This window comes from Lissotriton vulgaris, chromosome 7 (genome assembly GCF_964263255.1).
Source record: "Lissotriton vulgaris chromosome 7, aLisVul1.2, whole genome shotgun sequence".
In the NCBI taxonomy this organism is placed as follows: Eukaryota; Metazoa; Chordata; class Amphibia; order Caudata; family Salamandridae; genus Lissotriton; species Lissotriton vulgaris.
In genome coordinates, this window is record NC_141695.1 from 1,274,099,097 (window position 1) to 1,274,125,327 (window position 26,231).

General features: G+C 40.1%; 1 protein-coding gene across 1 annotated transcript in view; it reads left to right on the forward strand.

Annotated features, from left to right (window-relative positions):
- The window catches only part of LOC147703391 (uncharacterized), a 9,287,842-nt gene that overhangs the window by 5,405,028 nt on the left and 3,856,583 nt on the right, over positions 1-26,231 (forward strand). Inside the window, exon 19 of the mRNA XM_086931832.1 lies at positions 24,355-24,471. Within this exon, the coding sequence (XP_086787958.1) occupies positions 24,355-24,471 (117 nt within the window). The remainder of the gene's footprint in view (positions 1-24,354; positions 24,472-26,231) is intronic.

A 26,231-nucleotide genomic window follows, 5' to 3' on the forward strand; every position in this document is an offset into this window, starting at 1 on the left:
GGATCGTTTTGGAACACCCTTGGATTCCAACACATATCAGTGATGTCTCGAAATCCGTGCTGCGTCGTGAGCAGCGATGGGTTTTTAGATTAAAAACAGATGTACATGGTCTAAATGACAACATTCCATGGCTAGCTCTCAAATAATCTGCCAGACACTTTGAGAATAGGCTCACTCTATAGACTATGAGTAACACAGTATCCACATTGCATAGGAGCCTTTCGGAGTCACTAAAACTAAAATTGGATTGCATTGTTTATACACTTATGATACAGTTAGGTGGCAGGTTTCTTGCTACTAATTACTAAAGGATTCGTAACATCAAACAAAACAATGCAATAACCATTAGGAAAAGACACCCCCCCTTTTTGAAGGTCCTTCACAACCATAACTATTCCCTTAAGAAATTGGTAGTAAGGAGTATAACACTACATAGTCATTAGACCTATAATATAATGCTGTCTTCTTATGCATCCATGATTTGTGGACAATGCACCTTGCCCCTCATTTGAGGTTTGGTTTTTGGCTTTTGGGAAATTGGAACACAGGTTCTTAAAGCAGGTTTTGTGTACAGCACTAGTATTATGTCAAAATTTCAGTCTGAGCAGGCGCGAACATATAGCACGCTTTCATCGGCAACATTGTTGTGAGGATCCCATATAGTAATAATAACGAAGCAGCGTCTCAGTTTAACATATGAAGGACGCTGTGATTTTGGGCAATCTGGGTGCGTTTGTAGTGGAATGACAGTGCTGCACCATGAAAAAATGGTGACTTGTGCACATGCACGAGAATGTATTATCTCGCAATCGTGCTTGCCTGAGTGTTGTTCCAACGAGCAGAATACATGATCAGATGAAGCGTGGAACCTTGTTGTAAGGGTCCCAAATAGCAGCAACAATGAGGCAGTGTTTTTGTATTTGCTGTGAAGTTGAGCAATCTGGGTGCCTCTGCGGTGATATGACAGCGCTGCACCATGGAAGCAGTGACAGTTGCGCATGCGCGAGTATGTACTATCTCACGGTTGTGCTTGGCTCAAAGCCGTTCAAAAGACTAATAAGACAAGGACAAATGAAGCACGAGTGTATAGTGCGCATACATGCCCTCAATAAGGCTTCTGAGTGAGGGTATGATACATAAAACACGGGGAGCAATGCGCATGCGCGAGAATATAGTATTCGACAATCGCGCATGCGATCTTTGTGTTTGTTCGGTTTTTGAAACAGGCAAAAACATAAAACTTCTAAGAAAAGGCCCCCACCATCTCGAGGAGAGAATTGTTTGTTAATTGAGACACTATATAATCTCACTCAGTCAGCCAGTACCTCACCTCCTGGGGCAGACTCTACATTCACAACGAGGTACCGACGGAGAGGTAAGGGTCATAGAATTTGAGGTTTTGGCTGCATATATAACTAAGGTACAAATCTGTTTTTAATATAATACAAATTTATTGGCATTTTAGTTAATTTGTGGCAAACTTTTGAAAAACAATTTTGATACTTAAAATCTAAATGTGCAAGACAGACCATCAAAATATGGTAATGAATTAAGCTTGATGTCTTTCAAGATCTATTTTGTTAGCCTGTTTTCAAACTGGTATGACATTCAACATAGGACTGAATGACATATAGCCCTATGCTTTGAGGTTAAATAAAAGATAAGATTGCAGAAAATCCTGTTGCTTAAAGGTAATGGGGGACTTTTAAGGTAGACATCCATTAGGGACATCAATTCTTCTTCTGAAATGTCGATCAGGGAAGCTCTCCACTCTAGTGTATCGACTGGGCACTTCCTGGCAGCATACAGCAGTTATGTTTCACTTTAATAGCACTATAAACTATATATTAGAGGAGCTTACTGCTTCTATTTTTTCCGCAGTGCGGGGCCTCCTTCCCTGAGCTGTCTGCCAGGTTGAGGTGAGGTCTATTATCCTACCTATGAGGGTAAGTGGAATATAAATGTTGAAATATTCAATAATAATTGATAATGTCAGAATTAAAGCACTGTATATAAAGGGATCATTTTGAGTGTATATATACATTTCTCCTTTTTCTTGTTTTTAGATAAACGCGGTATTACCAGGTACCATGCCACAGGAATACTGGTTTAGTATATACAATTTATCACCTATTTTTGTTTATTATACATTTGCAAGTAGTAGCAAGTTCACATCCTTTATAGGTCCTGAAGAAAGCCACTGATACTATTATATCACATGGCTGAAACATGTCGACCTTAAGTAGTTTTACATCCATACTACTTAATTGCTTTGCTTTTTATCCTGTCAGATTAAGCATGTGAATAAAATTGTTTAGTGTATTGATCTAGACGGTTTTAACACACTTCTTTGACACAAATTGTTTAATCACTTTCTACTGCACTGCAATTACCCCACTAGCTCTCATTTTGGATATATTTCCTACCTACCATAACATACTAAGAAAACATCTCTGAGCTCCTTCATTAATATCTGGGAAGTCGTAGCTCCCAGTAAGACCAGGTTTTCTTGCTGGTAAGGAGGAACCCACATGATGAAGCATGTCACCCAAGGGTGAGTGAGGTTTCTAGTCCTTAACCCCTTTGCTGCTCATGACGAGCTCAGCTCGCCATGAGGCACGGTTGAGCTGTGCTTATGACGAGCTGAGCTCGTCATGAACAATGGGGTTCACTAAGGATCAGCACAGGAGGGGAAAACCATTAGCAGCCAAGGTGTTAAGGGATGAATTCCCTATAGGATTGAATTATGACAACATGAGCATTGTAAATGAGAGTTGGTTGAATGTAGAACACACTCACTTCTTTTAGATCCCTTTAAGGCTCATTATATATATATAGAAAAGACTCGAAGAGATAGGTTGTTATAAGTATATTACTCTATACCCCACTCCTGCAATCTGAGCATACAGAATATTTTGTGCATTTAACTTGTAGGAGCAATTGAGTGGAAAGCCTTTCAGCAGGTGTGTGTCATTGCGAGCAGCATTGAGAGCTACCACGATGTCTCTGTCTAATCTCGTACAAGAACGAGTGATTGCAGCAACAGTAGCAGTGTGGACTGTTGCCTTAGCAGCCTCATCAGCTATGAAATTCCCTTCAACGAGAATGCCAACTTGTTGATGACTCAATGAGCCCATGGCAAGCATTCTTTCAGCTTTGCCAATTGTTCCCAAAGCAGCTTGTGCTTTATTGTGCAATCCATGGAGTCTTAAATTCAATTTTGGCCCCAATAGTGAAGATATTCATTATAGGACTGAACACAGTAATATGAATTGCACGCAGAAAGTGTGGGGAATCCGTGATCCTTACTTTGTAGTACCAGAATTTGGGCTTTGAGTTCTGCCAGCTGCGCTGTACAATCCCCTAGGGTCTGTGTGTGTGTTTTTAGGACAGAACTTTTCGTCATGCATGCACCCTATTACCATTGCGCATGCCACTAAATATTGGTGTCTTGTCCCTACAGCAGGCTGAGCAGATCCATCAGTGTAGATGATGTAATCATATTGATCCAGATGCATTATTTCATTCGGCAGAGGATATTCCTGTTCATACTGCAAAAATGCTTGTATTTGTAATGTAAAATCAAATCTGTAATCTACATCTGTTGCAGTGAGAGAGTTAGCCCATGGTCTTTACCGCTGTGAGAATTTTCTCAGTGAGTGCAAAACGCATTTCAGCGTTTCTATAGAGATGTGATTTGTGTGCAATAGCTATACCACATCACCTTAGTTGAAAGTGATAAAGTGTACCTGGTTGGTCCAGTGACTACGCGAACCACCAGGTTGGTTGTGTTTACACATGTGTGTAAATGTTTTGAAGCAATCATGTCAGCTTGTACAGAACTTAAAATGTTTGTATGTTCCCCTGTCCAATGTGTGATTGAAAAATCAGGTCTGATTAAATCGTAGAACAGTTATATTCATTTTGCATAATCCAAAATGTATCTTCTGCCAAAATTTAAAAATCCTAAAATGGATTGTAGTCTCTTCAGAGTCATTGGAGGTTGGAGCAATGCGCATTCTTCTAAAAAATGTGCTGCCAGGCTTTTGCCTTCACTTGACGATTTATATCACAGAAACAGGACATTGGGAAGTACAATTTTTGATTTTTTAAATTAAATTTATAGCCCACATGAGCGAACCCTAGAATTATACTATCTGGTCTGTCCAAGCACTCCTTTAATTCATCGTCCGTCAGATAAATATCATCTATATAGGACAATGCCTCCTCATCAAATTCTTGAAGTAACTCTGTTACTCTGGTAAAAAACAGCCTAGGGCTAGTCTTATACCCCTGAGGTAACTGGCAAAATTGCCATTGTGATTCTAATAATGAAAATGCTGTCAAATATCTGCTTTCAGGCTCTATATTCTGGCAGAAAATCCATTTGAGATATCTAGGGCCCGATGTAGGTAATTTCAATTTACCGGTTCATAAATACCGATTCATACCGAATCGGTATTTATGAATCGGAAAACTGTATGTATGTAAAAACTCGGTAACAAATACCGATTCGGTAACAGTCTGAATTCTGACTCTGTAAATACCGAATCGGTAATCTCCGAATCGGTAATCACCGAATCTGTAACACCCATTCAACCCTATGGGCCTCCAGGCCCATAGGAATGAATGGGAGATATTGAATCGGAGATTACCGAATCGGAGAATACCGAATCGGTATTTACCGAATCGGTAAAATCCAATCTTGAAAATTCGAATGGAAGACATGTGAGCCACTCAACCAATCAGGGACACCAACCACACCCCACAACAAAGCAACGGTGAAATCAACCAATCAGATGCAAGTACCACAACCAGTACCTGGAGTTGGCCACACCCATGCAGGTGCAGAGCCACAGAACTGTTTGGAGAGCTGGAGTGGAGACAGAGGAGCAGGCTGCACTGAGACCAGAAGAGCATCACCAAGGAGTCCCAGGAAGGCCAGAAGGATGGTGTAGACAGGAAAAGGAAGCTGAAATTCAGCACAACTGAGCTCCAGGTGCTGGTGGAGGAGATAGTGCAACATTACAGCCAGCTATTTGGGAGACAGTCCCTGCAAGTAGCAGAGTCTGTTAAGAGAACCACCTGGCTGGCGATCCAGAGCAAAGTGAATGCCTTAGGGGGTCACACACCGAGAAATAGAAGACATCAAGAAAAAGTGTATTGCCCTGAGAATAACCACCAAAAAGAAGATAGCAACACAGAGGAAAGAATCCTTAGCCACAGGTGGAGGAAAGAGCCGTGCACCAAGCCTCACTGAACTGGAGCAGCTTGTGGAATCCGCCATGGAGCCTGAAAGCATACACGGGATTGGGGATGCTGACAGCTCAGCCAGAGCTGCAAGAAAGAAAAGTAAGATGTATGGTCATGAATCCCCACCCATTCCCTGGCCCCTTCCCCAATGTGGGTGACTCAATCCCAATCCAGAACACGTCAGTAGTCACCAGCAATGCATCATGGTAGTCGTGAATCACTGTCAAATTATCGATGCCACAAAAATCGACCTACACTATTATCTGTCTGAAACATCGATAACAATTACATCGACTCCCTATACATATTTAAATATATACTGAAATATCGACCACACAATATCGATGTACAAAAATATTGACTACACTATTTTCGATAACATATTTTTCGAAATACATAATATCGACATTAATAATTAAATATAGAACCCTACTATGATATCGATTACACTAATATCGACAGCACTTATTTTGACTCTCTGCAAATATCGATAACACTAAATAAATAAATAATGATTTTCTAAACACTACAAATCAACACCAGTACAAATACTCCCATTAAAATATATTTAACGAAGATAATATACTTTTACATACTTATATATCACTAAAATTGTTATTATTATTTACTATATTAATAAGATATTTTTATACACACACATTTAATATATATACATTTATTTTACTAATATAATTCTATTTTTACTAGCAATACAAACTATATACATTATTATTAAAATACTTACAAATACACTACTCCTCTGTATAAACCTTTAACAAACAAGTAACTTAATTATTTTACTTAAAATAATTCAAACTAACCAATAGAAACACTCCTCAACGTATGTGACCAATCAGAAATAAACACTAATTAAGCATACCCTATATAAAGAATTCACAATTCTACCCTAAAACCTGCAGAAAATTTTCAGCTTGAAGACATACTGCCAAATTTTTGACTACCTTCTAGATTCTTCTGTAAATGAAAATACTACTAACTACAACAAGTAAGTAATCTAATAGCTCTGAATGAAAAATGTCACCTAATGTTACCTACTACTCATATTCAATATTTTTTAATTCATTATTTCTTTCTCTATCTCCTTTTTTCAACAACAGACTCTACTATTAAGAACAGATGAACATTTTCTTCAAGAAATACTACAAACAATTTATAAAGTAGGTATATACCTAATTGTTGTTTTAAACTTCGAATAATTAGACAAATAGTTAAAAGGAAAAAACATTTTTATAATAGTGTCTTCTCTTTCAAATAGTTACAAATTAGTAAACACAGGTTTATAAGACGAAATAAGTGATATTAGTTTTGTAAAAATGTCACTTTGATTCTAATTACATAACTAACTTTTTACACATACTACATTTTTTCTCACAACAGAAAAACCAAAAGCAGCCATTTATCATCCAAGAACAGACATTCAACAACTAAGCATAAACGCTTGGTAAGTACAGAATGCCAACGGGTATACTAATTTGTTGCTCTCACACATAGACAATGTAAATACTTGCCTTAATTATAATTTTTATTTGTATTTTCTTAAACTGTTATATTTTTTAATGTAAATAAACTTACCTTTCTCATTATGAAAGGTTATACCCTAGTAAATGTCTAACCAAAATACACAAATATACATTTCCTATAATATAGTTTGCTTTCTTTCTACAGACCTATAAAAACTATAACTGCATCAAACTGAAAATACATCTACTTTCAAAATCTACAACTTTACTGTTGGTAAGTAAAAAACTACAAATGGTACATATTTATTTTAAAATGCTTGTAAAGTTACAAAGTTTCCTAATATTTTGAATACACCTTTTCTAGATTTAAGAAAACAACAATGACAGAAGATGCAAGATTTATTACATCTCAGAAAGGAAAATTTTTATTATGCTATATGGGGTATACTTATACTCAGGAAAAACAAAAAGACCTTAAAGTTAACTGGAAATGTACTAAGTATTACTCTAACAAATGCTATGGGCATGCAACAACCAGAGAAACAAGTGTCATTAATACTACTGAACATAACCATCCACCTAACATCTCAGAAATAGAGATTAGATCTACTCTAGAAAATATAAAAGAATTAAGTAGCACATCTGACCTACCAACAAGCGTAATTCTAAAAAAATTACTACCTAGAGTACCTAGAGAAGCAAGAGGTCAGTTACCATCAATTGCTTCTATAAAAAGAACCATAGCTAGGACCAAAAAATCCAGTAGACCCACAATACCAATACCAAAAACTTTTGAGATCATTATTCCACCTGAACTTACCATCACACATAATGATGAACCTTTTATCTTCTACGATAATAACAACAAAGATAAAAGGATGATAATGTTTGCTACAAATAACAACCTGAAAAAATTAAAAGAAAGTCAAACGTGGATGATGGATGGCACTTTTACCATATGCCCTAAACCATTCTATCAATTATATACTATACATGGGCAATACCATAATACCTGTATCCCATTCATCTACTGTTTGTTACCAAACAAACAAACAGCAACTTACACAGAAATATTGAATAAAATCAAAGAACAAACATCAGACTTCTTTCCACTAAAAATAATAATAGACTTCGAACAAGCTATGATCAATTCCATTCTTAAAACATATCCACACACATCCATACAAGGATGTTACTTCCATTTTAACCAATGTCTATGGAGACATTTGCAAAAATCAACACTCAGGGGTCCATTAGGATGTCGGGCGGATTGCCTCCGCCAGGGTAGCGGTGGCCACCGCCACCCTGGCGGAGGCAATCCGCCCGACATCCTTCCCTGCATTCCCCCCCGCCATATTACGATGGCGGAGGGGACCGCAGCGGCGGGAAACACCGCTCGCCTGTTTACCGCCCCGGTCGCCTTGCGGCCGGGGCGTAAAAGGGATAACATGGTGGTGGTGTCTATCAGACACCGCCAGCTATATTATAATGGGCATTTTTCAATGCCTTTCCGTGGCGGCAATGCCGCCACAGAAAGGCATGCGGTCTTCACTCTGGCGGCCCCATGCGGGCCCCCACAGTCAAGTACAGTTGGGGGGGGTACACATGGGGGGTACCTGTGATACCCCCCTTCATTGTCATTTGCAAAGTGGCAGGCACCGCGCGGTGCCTGCCGCTTTGCAAAAGAAAATGTGAAAGTGCATTTTCAGCATTGTGGCGGGCGGTGCAGAGAGCACCGCCCGCCACAATGCTGAAAATACAGGATGTGCCCGCCACTGTGGTGGGCACATCCTAATGGCACCCCCGGGACCCCCGCCCTTATGGCCGGCGGTCCCGATTTACGATAGGATGACGGGCGGGCAAAGTCCGCCCGTCATCCTAATGGACCCCTTAGTGCTGAGTATGCAACCAATATTACCTTTGCATACTGATGTGGCTGAACACTATAATCTTTTAATCGAAAGTCCTTTCTACACACAAAACGAACAAAAACTTGCTCCACTTTTGGATTACTTTGAGGACACCTGGGTGGGGAGACTACACAGGTCAGGCCACAGACGCCAACCTAAATTCCTAATACCTTGGTGGAATGTATACCTACCAACCCTAAAATCAAGAAGCCAAGACAAACAACGCAGTTGAGGGTTGGCATAATGCCTTCCTATCTTCAACTGGACGAATAACTCCCACACTACACAAACTCCTCACAGCAATCCAAAAAGAGCAACGTTTTCAAGAATTACGAATAGAGCAATCTGTCTTACAACTAAAACCCAAACTATCAAGACAAACTGCCCAAATGTACCAATATTTACAACAACAAGTACAACTTTACCCTACAACTAGAGGACTGGAATACTTAAAAATGATTGCCAAAACATTAAACTAAAACGACTAACTAAATCAAAGGAAAAAAATTAAAATAAATCCTAAAATATTACACCACACATATCAATATAAAATCATATTTTCCTTATTTTGTCTAATATATTTATTGAATTAATTATATATAGACAAAATATTTATCTAAGTATAGTAAAAACATTTCATAAGAGCACATTTCCCACCCAACATAAATATTAATATTAAATCACTTACCTTTCACAGCAACGTCATAGGCAAATCCAATAATCCATAACAATCCATGTAGTGATAAATCCACAAATGTAGAAATAAAAAAGCCCAATAAAATGTAAAAATACAACTGTGCAAAATCCATCCAGCATCCAAATAAATCGATAGGTCAAAATCCATAAAAAAATACGAAAATAATGTAAAATTGGACACATCGTTGTAGCTGCCAAGCGCACTTGTGGATCTGCGCTCACCTCACCCTTTGTTTCCTGCTGTGCTGCTCGCCGCACCCGCTCCGCGGGTGCCGCTTCGTCGAGGGATCTCTTGCTGGTGCTGACTCTGCCCGCCTCCGGTGGGGGTGACTTTGGGTGAACTCGGGAACCCCAGGGCTGCGAGCGTGCAGGGACTACCTTACCCAGGTGTCCCTGCGAGACCGTGGTCAGCTTCCGGTCCGCTCTCCCTGGAGCTCCGCCCCCCGCCCATCAGAAGGCAGTTAAAACCACCTGGGCTTGCTCTTGACCTTTGGGACACATCGTTGTAGCTGCCAAGCGCACTTGTGGATCTGCGCTCACCTCACCCTTTGTTTCCTGCTGTGCTGCTCGCCGCACCCGCTCCGCGGGTGCCGCTTCGTCGAGGGATCTCTTGCTGGTGCTGACTCTGCCCGCCTCCGGTGGGGGTGACTTTGGGTGAACTCGGGAACCCCAGGGCTGCGAGCGTGCAGGGACTACCTTACCGAGGTGTCCCTGCGAGACCGTGGTCAGCTTCCGGTCCGCTCTCCCTGGAGCTCCGCCCCCCGCCCATCAGAAGGCAGTTAAAACCACCTGGGCTTGCTCCTGACCTTTGGGACACATCGTTGTAGCTGCCAAGCGCACTTGTGGATCTGCGCTCACCTCACCCTTTGTTTCCTGCTGTGCTGCTTGCCGCACCCGCTCCGCGGGTGCCGCTTCGTCGAGGGATCTCTTGCTGGTGCTGACTCTGCCCGCCTCCGGTGGGGGTGACTTTGGGTGAACTCAGGAACCCCAGGGCTGCGAGCGTGCAGGGACTACCTTACCCAGGTGTCCCTGCGAGACCGTGGTCAGCTTCCGGTCCGCTCTCCCTGGAGCTCCGCCCCCCGCCCATCAGAAGGCAGTTAAAACCACCTGGGCTTGCTCCTGACCTTTGGGACACATCGTTGTAGCTGCCAAGCGCACTTGTGGATCTGCGCTCACCTCACCCTTTGTTTCCTGCTGTGCTGCTCGCCGCACCCGCTCCGCGGGTGCTGCTTCGTCGAGGGACCTCTTGCTGGTGCTGACTCTGCCCGCCTCCGGTGGGGGTGACTTTGGGTGAACTCGGGAACCCCAGGGCTGCGAGCGTGCAGGGACTACCTTACCCAGGTGTCCCTGCGAGACCGTGGTCAGCTTCCGGTCCGCTCTCCCTGGAGCTCCGCCCCACGCCCTTTCACAAACACTATAAACACTGCTTGCTCTCCCGCAGCGCGGGACGCAGCCTCGGGGCGAAGACCGGGCTAAGAGCGGGCCGTTTGAGGCCGTTCGAGGTCTTAGAGGTCTGGTCAGGGCCATATCCCTTGGCAGAACTCTTTGGGTATATGTGTGCTAGCTATTTTTACTTGTGTTATAGCTCCCCTTAGTTTACCATGTGTACAAGAGCCACACGCAGTAAAACTGCCAGGGGCCTTAATGGACCTAGCGGGACCCTGGATGATTTCCTAACAAAGACAAATTTGGCCATTGATGCCGAAATTAACAAAATGCAGCATAGGGTTTCCCTAGAACTTGAAGCTGCTCGCAAATTATCTTTAAATATAGCCACCTCTAAGAAATCATCATTAGGTAACCTTGCTTTGGCACTCACTCCTGAGCGTACATCTGGCCCTCGATCATCGCTCACAACGGCTGATATACACCACCGCCCATCCTTGTCCCCATCTCAGCATGCCAATGATTCCATATTAAATCCTACAGTGGAGCTTCCCCCACCCACTCCTGTGCCGGGTGAAAGCTCGCAAGGGAAAAATATATTGCCCAAAGCTGCTGCGCATGCTAAAAAAATTGCCCTCCAACAAAAGAAAAGTTTGGCCAGGTCTGCATTTGCCCGCAAAAAGGCCAAAATTGCGAGAGCCCAATTTTTCAATTGTCGACGGCAATTAGGTACCTCTGGCCATGGGGAAGCAAATGATAAAACCAACACAGTTTTGCCTGTTAGCGCCACTTCCTATGTTTCAGATGGTGTTGTGAATGTTCCCCTGGTGGAAGCTTTTCCCGTAATGAGTAACGATGGACCAAGGGAGGGTAGACTGAATGGGGCAGAGGGGGACAAGAGGGGGGACGAGGGCTTGTACAAACTGTCTGGGATACACTCAAAAAGCTACTTACTCCCTTGGAACTTAGACTTTCCAGAATGGAAAACCATTTGCTAGAAATGGACAGGACAATCGTAACATTAGCTAGTCTAAGTCTTAAGCAAATGGAAGCCAAATTTCCACATGGGGAGGGTTCAAACTCAACTTCACAGACATTAGAGGCAGATGCACCGACTGTTCCCCCTCCAAGACCCAAACCTGTACCCAAACCTCGCACGAAAATTGGCAACAACGGCCTTAACACTTCAAATCATGGCGTTTGCCTCCCTTCAGAGGACCCGGTACCACCTAAACCTAAACCTAATATCTGTCATGCTAGGGATACAGCACATCCTGCTGGGACTCAATCACATCACCAGCAGAAGGTGGCACGCTCAAAACACAGGCCCCAAGCTGCCGCTCAGCAGCCTAAACAGTTAACCTATGATACCCTGCCACCTCTTGAATCTAACCGACCCAACTTCCGAGGTGGTTACATTGACTTACCGCCAGAAGCCAGTCAATATGTAATTGTATTAGCTGGTGTCCCTACTCTTGATTCACAAACAAAAGAGGACCATTGGTCTCTTAAAAACAAGGTAATATACTGGCTTAATACAAACAGACAGCTTCCTAGCCACCAAAGAAGCCGGGTACTAATGGTGCGAAGAGTACCATGGGTTGGACCCACCCATAAATCCATCATGGGTGACTGTATAGTGGTGACCTTTGCTGACCCCCATACTGCTCAGCATCTTTGTTCTTGGGCCCCTTGTGAAGAAGACCACACAGTTGTTGTCAGACCCCTCACTTTTTTCTATCCTCCTAAAAATCAGCATAGAATGGGTGGGTCATGGACGACAATTCAAAAAACCAGGCATAGGGGTTTTGGGAACGGTGGACCAAACCAAAGTATTTGGTGGCAGGGGGTTCCTACATCAAATATGTTTGGCTGCCTGGAGGAGGTCGACTGACTCGGTGGGGCGGATGTTACAATACATCTAGTAGACTCTACTCCGACCACCGCGACAGTTTCCAGTATGGGTTGTCTCATGTTACCACCAGGCCAACGAGTAACACCTGTCAATGCCCAAAATCTCATCCCGGCTGAGTTAGGTACCTTGGTACAGACAGACAATCCACGCCCTAGTATCCCAACTTATGAAATCAAAATAGCCTCCTGGAATATAGCAGGTTTACGGGGCCGCCTGGATAATGATGACTGGGTAGATTATATCCCACTTCACATGATATCATCACCTTCCAGGAAACCTGGTCTGTTGCCCCTCTGTTTAGAGTAGGCTTTTTAAACTTCTATAAACCAGCAATACAGGGTATGAAGGGTAGGGCTTCGGGTGGTCTCACCATATGGGTAAAAAACACCCTTGGCTTTAGTATAAAGGAAATCCTGGTGACGAACCCTGATCTCCTTTGTATATCCCTAAGCAAGGAGAACTGTAAGGATATCATCCTTATTAATATCTATGCCAGAGGATGTCAGGGTGGTAAAAAGCAACCAATCGTTAATGATTTGGATGTTTTCTTAAATGAGTATAAAAGTGACCAGCTCATTATAGTGGCTGGCGACTTGAACTGCTCATTTGAGCCCATCCTGAACCTTGCTGAGGATGTAGGTTCAGATGAAGATTTCGCCTGGGATATTCCCCCACTATCAATTACCAAGGGTGTCAGGGGTACCGAGGCTGCCCTCCACTGGCTTGGACTCTGCCTAGAATGGGGGCTCCGAGCGGTGAATGGCCGCAGTTTATCTGACAAGGAGGGTAAACCAACCTTTGATAATGGGTCTAGCGCAAGTCGCATCGACTATATTTTAATCAACATTGAATCTTGGGCTTTTATAAGTGACATGTCTATAGAAACCAGGCCAGAGAGTGATCACAATCCTCTCTCACTCGTCCTCAAGGTTCCTGGACTAGGGCCACCCCAGGCAGAAACAGCTTGCATTACATCTGACCTTGTCTTGTGCGACAACAGAAGACGGGTCAAATGGCCAAGGGTTTTAGCCGACCAAGAGCTTGTCTGCCAGATAGAAGAATTGGTCCTAGACACAAGAGATAGGATGATGGCATTAACCCCAAATGACATGACTAAGCCCAACATTGCTGATCTCCATGAGGCTTGCTTCGCGGCTATTAAGGAACTTCTTACTAGGCCATGCCGGAAACAGAAAGCGAAGCAACCCAAAGGTTGGTACAATAAAAATTGTAGAGTAGCCCACAGCATTCTCATTGCTGCAGTGAAATCTAGAAATACCCCCAATATCAGGGCAGCGAGACAGGATTATAAACGTATTATTTGGGAGGCTAAAAGGGATTGGGACGATTCTTACTGGCTCGATCTTCTCCAAGCCTGTGAGTCGTCCAACCAAACCAAGTTTTGGGAGATAGTTAGATGGGGCAGGGGCTCAGACTCATTATCCCCTGAAAACCATGTTTCCGCTGCGGATTGGGTGGAATTTTTTTCGACTCAATTTAAAAACCCAAACGTCTCCCAGTTGGCTGCAGATCCCTTAGGTGGGACCCCATTAGTTTCCCATGGGGATAGGCTTACTTTTAGTAACTCGGATACTGAATATGCACTAAATTCTATTCAGTCCAGGAAAGCACCAGGCATTGATGCAGTACCAGCTGATCTTTTTAAACTGAACTTAGATCTGTGGGTCACTTATATAACAACTTTGGCTAATTCCATCGCAGCTGGAGAAAGGATTCCGCAATCCTGGAAAGGGGCTGAGATACTCCCGGTCTATAGGAAAGGGGATCGATCTTCACCGAAAAATTACCGCCCCATTAGCCTGATCAATACTATTCAAAAAGTGGTTTCACGAATGGCCCTAGCTCGAATACAGGGTTGGATAGAGCAAAATAACATACTCTCCCCCATGCAGGCAGGGTTCAGATCAGGCACCAGCACCTTAGACCAGGTGTTTCGTCTTACCATGCTGTACTGGAAGGTGGTTCTTCTGGGCGGCGGTGTCATCTACGCTGCCTTTGTCGATCTCAGGTCGGCATTTGACCTGGTACCCAGGGCAAAACTCTGGGAAGCCCTTAGACTCATGGGCTTTCCACCTGAATTACTTGAGCTGGTTAGGCGCCTACATGAGGATAATTTTGCCCGTGTAAGATGGGGTAAACAGGGCCAGGTGACTGCTAGCTTCCCTGTGGAACGTGGGGTCCGGCAGGGTTGCGTGCTGGCCCCCACCTTGTTCCTACTGTTTATCAACCGGGTGGTTGCATTTTTCAATGACGTAAATACCGATGCTCCATCCTTGGGGGTTCAAAGTATCCCATGTTAATATTCGCCAATGACACCCTGCTCCTCTCCAGGACTCGGAGCGGCCTACAGGCTGCTCTTAACAGATTTGCTGAATTTTGCACAATTAATGACCTTCAGATTAATGCTGACAAAACTAAGTTTATGATTTTTAATAAAAACAAACCTATTTCAAGTTCATTTTTATTAGAGGGTGTCCCAATCGAACAGGTTAAAGTCATGTCATACTTGGGCGTGACTCTTGACCATCAACTTACATGGAAACCCCAGCTGGAGGTGTTGACTCTTAAATTTGTTCGCCTCACAGGATGCTTGTTGAAGGAACAGAAAAAAACCTTGACCAAACGCATTACACCCGCGTTAAAAAATTACGAGGCCAAGGTGAATGCAGCTATCCTGTAGGGGGCGGATATATGGGGTTACAAGGGTTTGCTGGCGCTAACTAGTGCACAGAATAGGTTTCTTGGGAACTTAGTAGGACTTCCTCAATCTTCCCCCGTTAAACCTTTGCTTTTAGACCTAGGTTGTAAACCGCTGAATGAGATGGCACAGTATCGCCTTGTAGCTCTATGGCGTCGCCTTTGGACGACCGAAGAGCTTAGTCTATTTGCTCATGAATTGGGTGAGGATAGAGCATTGTGGGGTGCCCAGAAAATTCCATGGCTACGAGAGGTGAAACAAATATTGTATTCCATGGGCCTCCCCGAACTATGGTTACACCCCGAATGTTCTAGCTTCCCATCTAAAGTGGAATTCAAAGAGCTATTTTGGGCTACAAAGAAATCTGTACTGGTCACCCTTTCTTCAGAGAACAGCCTAACGGGACAGTTTCTAACGCATAAGTTAACTCCGTTCCTTCAACCATATTGGGACTTGATATGCAAAACACTCGACCGCAAGCTGTATCATCAGTTTCGGGTGGGAACTCTGCCGATCAAGTCCTTTACTGCGAAGTGGGCAATGAATTCAAGCAACACATGCCCCTTCTGTCCCGACCTGGTGGAAAGTATAGGTCATATATTCCTGCTTATCGATCGCCTAGATTAAAATGGTTGAAACCAATCTGCAAAACACTCAACTGTCGAGGAAGCAATATAGCCTTGCTTAAATTGCGCGACTTACGCACTGCCAAATCAGTGATTTGTGTTGCTAAATTTTTGGGTTGGATGTGGTTAATTCGCGTAAAGAAACTGTAAACCCTTTTTTTTTTAATTGTAAACCCCTTTTTTAACAGTAATCAGCTTTTAATATTTGTATATGATTGTGGTAAATTTTTTCTATGTACCTGGGGGAACCATTGTATAATACTGTAATGTTGATAATGTCTTTTTAAATATTGCTGTCTTTTATGAATTTTTTTATTCGAAATAAAGACTAAATGAACTGAACTGATGTAAAATTGTAATAAACGCTCCTGGACAACCGAAAAATAAAGGAAGTATACTATACATCTCAGTTCAAACAACTGAAACACACTTCCTTTGAGAAAAAAAAAACGTCACAGCTCGGAAACGGAAATGGCTGTATCCAAACACCTAGAATAAAAAAAGAAACATTCCCACCCACATAACAGTTAGAACGACACATTAAAATTTAACATTAAATGCTGGCTTTTTAACAAAATAGACACAACCTGCCACAAACGCACTAACTCCAACTACTGCAAACCACAAAAAGCCTGGATAACGGAAATACATACATACTAAACTCCATAATATCTAAATAGTCATATACTAATCCACAACCACTAAATAACAAACTACTACCTTTAAAAGTTAGTGAAAATCGCTAAAATATACTTAAATAAACTCTTACCTGCTCAGACGCGAAGCAGCTTCCAACCGCGACCTTCAATCTTCCAAAATGACCCAAAATGACTATGAGCGCTACAAAATAAAAGACCCAAATTATAGAATAATGAAAGAAATAGTGAAATAAATGCCCCAAAAATGTATTTAACTTTAAAAAATAATGGAAAAATCTTACAATATACTTACCAACATGTTAAAATTTATTTTGTATTTTTTAACTAACAAGTGTATTATATTCATATTTTTAATATTTAGTACATTAAATATTAATAATGTTTAATATTTAATGAAATATGTATTAAAACAAATTCTGAAAAAAAGTGTCAAAATTACTGACTATTTTTTCTGTATGTATTTTTAACAATGTCACTAACATTTTAAAATTATTATTATTAAAAAAATTATTTTAATAATAATAAATGTAAAATATTTAAATAATATTCTAATAAAAAAATCTTTAAATGATGTTAATTGTATGATGTACATTATTATTGATATCAATATTTCTTTATAAATATGTTAATTCATTTATAACATCATTTGTACAGCACAGTATTAGGTTTACAAATTAAACATTTATAATTTAATATCAATGTATAATTATTTGTGTTTGTATCAAAATGTATGTAGTCTATGTATAGTATTCCTCATTGTATAATCATGTACTACATTTTGTTTTTCTACCTAAAATGTACTTTACTAAACAAATATCCAAAATTGTTTAATTTCTAATTACATTGTACTTATACCTTTTTGATAAAAGATTATACATTGATTTGTAATACATGTATAATGTACTTTATTTACTATGTAAACAAATGAATAAAGATTTTTTTGAAAAACCACTGTGTTATTTTTTATCTATTAGCTATTAGAAAATCATAAATAATAATATTACAAATGTGTTTTTATTAAATGTTAAAAAATATATATATATAAACATTAGAATTTTTATTTTACAATGTTATAACCCTTTTAAGATTCACACATATAACTGTTTGTAAATTTCATACATACTACACACTTAACCTATAGAATGTGGTACTCCTACTCAAAACTACATTTCATTAGGGTAGATGCAGAACACATAACCAAAATAATTTAATATTCCAACTCCAAACAATATTTAATTAGGATAGGTGCTGGACACTGAACCTATTTAATTTACTATTCCAACTCCAATCTACTATTAATTAGGCTTGATGCTGGACACTGGACCTATTTAATTTACTATTCCAACTCCAATCTACATTTAATAAGGGTAACTGCTGGACACTGAACCTAAATATTTACTATTCAAATTCCAATCAACATTTAATTAGGGTAAGTGCTGGACACTGAACCTATTTAATTTACTATTCTAACTCCAATCTACTATTATTTAGAGTAGGTGCTGGACACTGAACCTATTTAATTTACTATTCCAACTCCAATCTACATTTAATTAGGGTAAGTGCTGGACACAGAACCTAAATAATTAAATATTCCAACTCCAATCTACATTTAATTAGGGTAAGTGCTGGACACTGAACCTATTTAATTTACTATTCTAACTCCAATCTACTATTAATTAAAGTAGGTGCTGGACACTGAACCTGAATAATTAAATATTCCAACTCCAATCTACATTTAATTAGGGTAGGTGCTGGACACTGAACCTAAATAAATTACTATTCCAACTCCATTCAACATTTAATTAGGATAAGTGCTGGACACTGAACCTATTTTATTTACTATTCCAACTCCAATCTACATTTAATTAGGGTAAGTGCTGGACACAGAACCTAAATAATTAAATATTCCAACTCCAATCTACATTTAATTAGGGTAAGTGCTGGACACTGAACCTATTTAATTTACTATTCTTACTCCAATCTACTATTAATTAAAGTAGGTGCTGGACACTGAACCTATTTAATTTACTATTCCAACTCCAATATACATTTAATTAGGGTAAGTGCTGGACACTGAACCTAAATAATTAAATATTCCAACTCCAATCTACATTTAATTAGGGTAGGTGCTGGACACTGAACCTAAATAATTTACTATTCCAACTCCAATCTACATTTAATTAGGGTAAGTGCTGGACACAGAACCTAAATAATTAAATATTCCAACTCCAATCTACATTTAATTAGGGTAAGTGCTGGACACTGAACCTATTTAATTTACTATTCTAACTCTAATCTACTATTAATTAAAGTAGGTGCTGGACACTGAACCTATTTAATTCACGATTCCAACTCCAATCTACATTAATTAGGGTAAGTGCTGGACACTGAACCTAAATAATTAAATATTCCAACTCCAATCTACATTTAATTAGGGTAGGTGCTGGACACTGAACCTAAATAAATTACTATTCCAACTCCATTCAACATTTAATTAAGATAAGTGCTGGACACTGAACCTATTTTATTTACTATTCTAACTCCAATCTACTAATAATTAGAGTAGGTGCTGGACACTGAACCTATTTAATTTACTATTCCAACTCCAATCTACATTTAATTAGGGTAAGTGCTGGACACTGAACAAAAATAATGAACTATTCCAACTCCAATCTACATTTAATTAGGGTAGGTGCTGGACACTGAACCTATTTAATTTACAATTCCAACTCCAATAAACATTTAATTAGGGTAAATGCTGGACACTAAACCTATTTAATTTACTATTCCAACTCAAATCTATATTTAATTAGGGTAGATGCTGGGCGCTAAACCTATAACCACAACATCCCCCTACTAAATATTAAATAACAAAATGTAAATTAAATACTTAATTTTAAAACTATTTTCTAAATTTTTGTAAAAACTTTTTGTTTATTTAATTTTCAAAATTTTTATTAGATTTTTAAAATGTTTGATATATACTTTTTAAAACACTACCCAACCTTATCCCCTTTAAACCCTACAACCCACTCTAAACATTAAATAAAAAATTAAATTTAAATTTAAAATTTTAAAAAAATTCGAAATTATTTTGAATATTTTATATTTTTTTACAAATTTCTAATTTAATTTTTTATTTTATAATTTTTTGGTATATACATTTAAAAACACTACCCACCCTTATCCCCTATAAACCCTACAACCCGCTACTAAACATTAAATTACAATTTAAATTTAAATTTTAAATTTTTATAAAAAATATAAATTATTTTCAATATTTTATATTATTTTACAATTTTCAAATTTTATTTTTTATTTTATAAATGTTTGGTATATACTTTTTAAAACACTACCCACCGTTATCCCCTATAAACCCTACAACCTGCTACTAAACATTAAATTACAACATAAATTTACATTTTTAATGTCAATAAAATTTTGAAATTATTTTCAATATTTTAATTTGTTTTATAAAATTTCAAATTTTAATTTTAATTTTCAAAATTTTTGGTAAATACTTTTTAAAACACTACCCACCCTTATCCCCTATAAACCCTAGAACCCGCTACTAAACATTAAATTACAATTTAAATTTAAATGTTAAATTTGTTAAATTTTTTCTGTTTATTTTCTATAATTTATTATTATTTTTTAATTTCTAATGCAATTTTAAAAATGTAAATTTTAAATACATTTTCAAATTATTTTCTAAATTATAATTTTCTTTTGAAATTTCAAATTTTTATTTAAAATGTATACATTTTTGGAATATACTTTTTAAAACACTACCCACCCTTATCCCCTATAAACCCTACATCCCGCTCCTAAAAATGTATCATACTTGATAACACTATTTATTAGTACATTAAACTATTATAGCTAACATTTTACACAATTATTACTTTACATACATTTAAAAACACTATTTTATATGTCGATATTTTGTCTTATCGATATTTTTAACATCGATATTTGAAATATCGACATTACTGATCTCGATATTAGTTATACACACAAAAACGATATTTATTACTTCGATTTTAATTACATCGATATTACTTACCTTCGATTTTTCGTACTCGATATTATAGCTAGTCGACATTAAAAACTCGATATTTAGACTGTGTACCGGTAGTCGTAGTCATAGGAACAGTCATCAAAGCAGCCAACACAGAACACTGCATGCCATGCCACACTCCCCATACACAAGCAGTTGATGCATAGGAAATTGTGTGATGGGAATCTGTCTAATGGAAACACATAGCTGATCATTGTCCATGTCTGCCCACAGGAGAGTCATCGCGTAGTGCAGCGCAGGGAGGGAAGGCAAATGCACCAGCAACGTCTGCGAGGGAGAAGCCCACAGACACAGCAGGACCCAGCACTGTCCCTGAGGACACTTCCACAACGCACGCACCCATAGCAATGGAGGAAGACACCACAGCACAGCCACTGTCACCCCTGCTGTTTGACACACAGACTCCGGAAGCACCTGCAGGTGCCACAACACCAAGCTCAGGGTCCTCTGTGCATTTGAGGCCAAGGAGGCAGGACGTTCCTCCACTCAGGATCCTTGAAAGCTCTGATGAGGAAGAGGTGGAGGAACACAGACCTAGTACTCCAGCACTGGCTGGCAACGCAGGGCAACAGGGGTCATTAGGATCTGGTCGAAGCGCGCGGGACGAGGGGCATGATATGCAGGGGGTGTTTGCTGGTTTGAAAAGCACCATGGTGAGGATCCAGCGCATGCAGGCCAAAGGGATCATAGCAGTGCACAGACAGGTGCACATCCTGAACAGCAGGATGTCAAAAATTGATCGGGGGAAATGCTCCATGGCCCTAGGAAGGGAGTCCATGGCCAAAGGAATGGAGTCCATGGCAGAGGGGATGAGGGACATGGGTGTGCGCATGGGTTCACTCTGTGACAGGCTGGAGAGTGACCAGACAGAAAGGCGCAGGAATAGGCATGAAGTGAGGCAGCTGAACAAGTCCATCAACCGTCTGACAACTGCAACCACACTGCTATCCCGCTGGTCAGTGAACCTGCAGACTGACATTGTGCATTGCTGCAGTGACTTGTCCAGGGGGATGGGGAGGGTAACCTCTGCTATGGAGGTACTGCTAATCACCAGCCACAAGGCGTCTGTATATCCCACTATTCTGGAAAATGTAGGAGTCGTGGGTACTCCCTGGAAATTTTGCTACAATATCATGTTGCCAGCGTTGCAGATCACCTGCACATTGATTGAATGCGTAGACTTGCGGTTTCTATATATGTGTTCTGTTGCTGCAGGTGGGCATAGTGGAATGTGCGTCCCATCGATACAGCCTATGATGTGCGGGAACTGGGCAAGTTGGTAGAACTCGGTTTTTGTCTTTGCTAGTTCAGCAGGTGTGTCAGGGAACTCAATGTAGTGTTCCATCCTCTGCATCATGGCATCCAGGAATTTTCTTAAGAAACGTGACAGGCAGCTCTGGGACGCCCCACCTACCACAGCAATCACATGCTGGTAGCTCCCACAAGCAAGAAGGTGTAGACAGCACAACACCTGCACGTGGGGTGGGATGGCGTGTGCTCTTGGGGTTGGATGTTCCAGATGTGGGTGGAGGTCCCTGATCAAGTCCAGGATGGTTCTGGGGTGAAGTCTGTACCTTTGCAGGATCTCAGCTTCAGTCAGTTGGAAGAGGGTGCTCCTCCCTTAGCCAGACCCTCTCTCCTGCTGTCTGTATCCGTAGCCGCCTTGTCATAACGTAGAAAGCTGCCATTGTGGTTGCACTGTTGCATTTTGGGGCCTTCTTTTATGTCCTGTTCCTGGTTTCCACGTGCTTTCAATCCATGGTAAATACCGACTCTTAAATACCTATTTTCATGGAATTCGGTATTTTTTGGGTTTGCTACATCTCGACATGCCATTTTTACCATTTCCTAATTACCGACTCGGTAATTAAGAATTCGGTATATTCCGAATCGGAAAAATACCAATTATTATTTACCGATTCGGTAAATATGAATTCGGTATTTTCCGATTCGTGAAATACCGATTCGGTATTTTACCGCCTTTTTTTACTGATTCGGTAGCTTTATCAACGCATACATCTCGATACTCTTATACCGGTTTGTAAAGGCTGAAATTACCGATTTCCGGCCGTTACCGACCGGTATGTGGCTACCTACATCGGGCCCCTAGTGTTATTTTGAATTTTTTCTGTGCAATGTTATTTATTAGTGCGGCACTGTGTGCATTTTGTATTGCAAATGTGAGAGTAGATAGTGTTTAAATGACGGTAGTCTAAAACCAGATGGTATGAATTGTTTTGTTTCATTACAGGAAACAAGTGATTATTCATTGAAGAGGAGCAATTTTGTATTACGCCTTGGTATTCAAGTTGTTCTAGGGTTTCCCTAACCTGAATTTTTAGCCTCATGTTTTATTGGGTACTTTCTCTGGGGTTGAGGGAACTGATTTTAATGGGATTTAGTGATGAGGTGATGCATCATCCCACCCAACACGATTGTGGTATAGTGTAGGAAATAGCATTAACACCCACTCCTTGGCATATAAATGTTTAATAGATTCTGGAACGAGATCAGAGAAAGCAGGTAAAATTACTGTTTTCCCCATTGGGCACTCCATTACGTACTCAGGTGGCCAATCCTTTTCAGTCAAAAGAATATCATAACCATATGTCAGATTCTCCCAAAAGAAATCCTCAATGTTCCTGGGTATGTCCCCTCCAGTTGGAGTGTTATGTCATATAAACGATGGGGAACACTTACCCTAGTATCAGGTGTTTCCACTGTGATATGCTCACTCAGCACTACTACCGCCAGATAACCCATCAGGTTCCAGCGAGCTATCGTTAGGGGTGGGCGGAATTTGCATTGTCGTGCTATGCAAAGCTCTGCAAAACGGTAAAAAATCACAGCGAGCATGCAAAAGTTCTACAAACACGCAGAGTTGCTTGTTCCGCCTGTTCGCGATGCTTTTATCCTGTTCGCAGACGGTGTTTGCGTGCTCCTGGGGAAATATCTCCTGAACACGCATTTTGAAAGCGCGAACTAGCAACAAATTCCGCAAAGCTGTAGAATTTTTGGCTATTCTGCGTTCTCCGCCAAATGCGAAATTACCCAAATTCCGCAAGCGGAACGGAATTTACTGCCCAGGCCTAGCTATTGTGACTTCTGCCACACTGTCCAGCATCGTCACTGCCCATTCCCGGTTCAGAAGTAGAGTCTTCAGTAGCCTGAGCATGTATTATTTTAAACCCAGCTACCTTCTTCTTTTTTAATTGAGGTTTAGGAGTCTTTTGTTTGTCTTCTTTTTTAATGATGTAGTCAGAACTGCGATGTGCAACTCACCACCCTGTGGTGAAGAATGGTGACAGTCATCTGAATAATAATATTCCAAGCTAGAGTATTGCACTGTATTAGCACTATTGATTTCAACTGTTATCTCTGCCTCTAAGCATTCAGAAATAATGGACAAGGAACTGATATCTGGGCACTGGGGTTCTGTTATATGGCTTCAGTGAATGTGCCAAGAAGGAGCTGAAACCAACTACCAAAGCAGGAGAGTTTTTGCAGAATTTCTGGATCTAGTCTTGTGTCTTGGGATGTTCAGACAAGGAGAAATCTGTAGGTAGAATTAGTATCCACCAGAACAGGACCATTACCAAATATAAGTAACTTTTTCTTTTTATTTCAGAGTGGATTTTCAGAATCGTTTGGCTGCAATCACAACTTTCATGAAGTCACACAATCTGAAAGGTTCACTGCAGAAACGAGTGATTAACTATATGCGGTTAGTCTGGGACAGATATGAGTAAGTAGCCAAGCTTCAGGAATTAATCATAGTAAATCACATTTTATTTGCATGTTTCTTTAACTTTACTTATGATGAAAATGTTCATTTGGATGAACGTATGTTCATGTTTCTCCCGAGATAATTCCTAAGAAAGGTATATTGGCTTGCTATGTGCTGAACCCTTACCTTTTTTTAAAGCCAGTCATTTCACTTCTTTACTTGAAAATAGATAAGTGTTGAAGAAAATAGCTGCCATGCTAAATACTATAAAAATAATATTTTTACATCATTAAAGTAATCATCAGTGACATCAGCATTAACCTAGGGGTGTTATGTTATTAAAAGAAATAATAAATGGCATTGCGTGAGGAATTTGGAGAACTAAGAGACTATCATGAATGAATACATGCAGTCTTTAAGAAACAAATAGACAAAAATAAATTTGCCCTCCTCTACACTTTACGAAGAAAAATTAAAGGTGGTAAATATCATGATTGGGAGTTAGGCCTGGGCGGTAAACTCCGCTCTGAGGGTGGAGTTCATGGAGTTTTGCTGCTTCGCGCTCCAAGGGATTGCGGAGTGCAACAAAAACTCTGTGCTCTTCTACTTATGAGGCACACTTTTTTTATATCATCATATAGATTTTAATAGATTATATTTCACTAAACATGGAGATATTCTTGTCTTGACTTTTAGATTTATTTTCTGGCTTTTTTTCCTGCCGAAGAGATGCCTTTTAGCCGTAATTGATTTCAATAGTTTTCAACGTAGCGTGTATTATGATTATCGGCTTATGAGATGGAGACACATGCACAGTAGTTTTTCCCTAATGCCCTCAAATTCCAGTGTTCTGGCTTAAAACCATATGTAAGGTGTATTGTGGGGAGACATGTTGTGCCTTTCACCTCACTGTACTATAAGGACACGAGCTATTAAACCATCTATTGTGGCACTTGTGTACATCACATTAATCAAAGCTCCTTCTGTCGCAATCATGTCAACACAATCCTTATATCCCAGTGTTGTGAATTGTAAAGTAGTGTGGCTGGTGTAATAGAAAGTATTATAGCATTCACTACACGAGTGAATAATTAGTACCTATCGATTGCGGAATTTGTTGGAGTTCTTCCTATATTAAGAAAGGGAATAAAGTTGATCATTGGAAACCAGACAGTATTACAGGGCATTATAAAGGCATCAACTAAAACATGAATTGGAAGAGTTGTTCATTATTTGGAACAAGCATAACATCTTCTCAATGCGTTACTCAAAGCCGGGATGTTCAATTAATATCCCAGTGGATTGTACTGTTGTTTTATGTTGTGAGCTTCCACCACAATTCAGCTGAATCACTGTGGAGTGTATTTGAGCATGTTTCCTGTATAAGCAAAATTTAAGGAAAAGCCCTTGCTTAACAGTCCAAGCCAGTAACATAAGTAAGTAGACATGCCATATTATGGGCATGTATAAAATACGATCTCACTAACCTATTATATTTCGGCAAGGGATTCCCAGAGCATGTGCAAAAACCTCAAATTCAGGAAAAGAATGATATCCCTCTGTGTATCATACCAACCTGTGGAAGTGTAGTTCCTATGGGAACAATTAGCCAGTAAAGCCCGAATATTAATTGCTTGTTCGTTGGGTATCAGAGCACATGCTACCACTTATTTTTTTGGATTGTTACACCAAGAGCAACTTACCTTAACGGTAAAGTCTTGTATTTATTGTCTGGGCATATCGGCTCCAGACTACATGCCAGTACGGGCGACAAAACC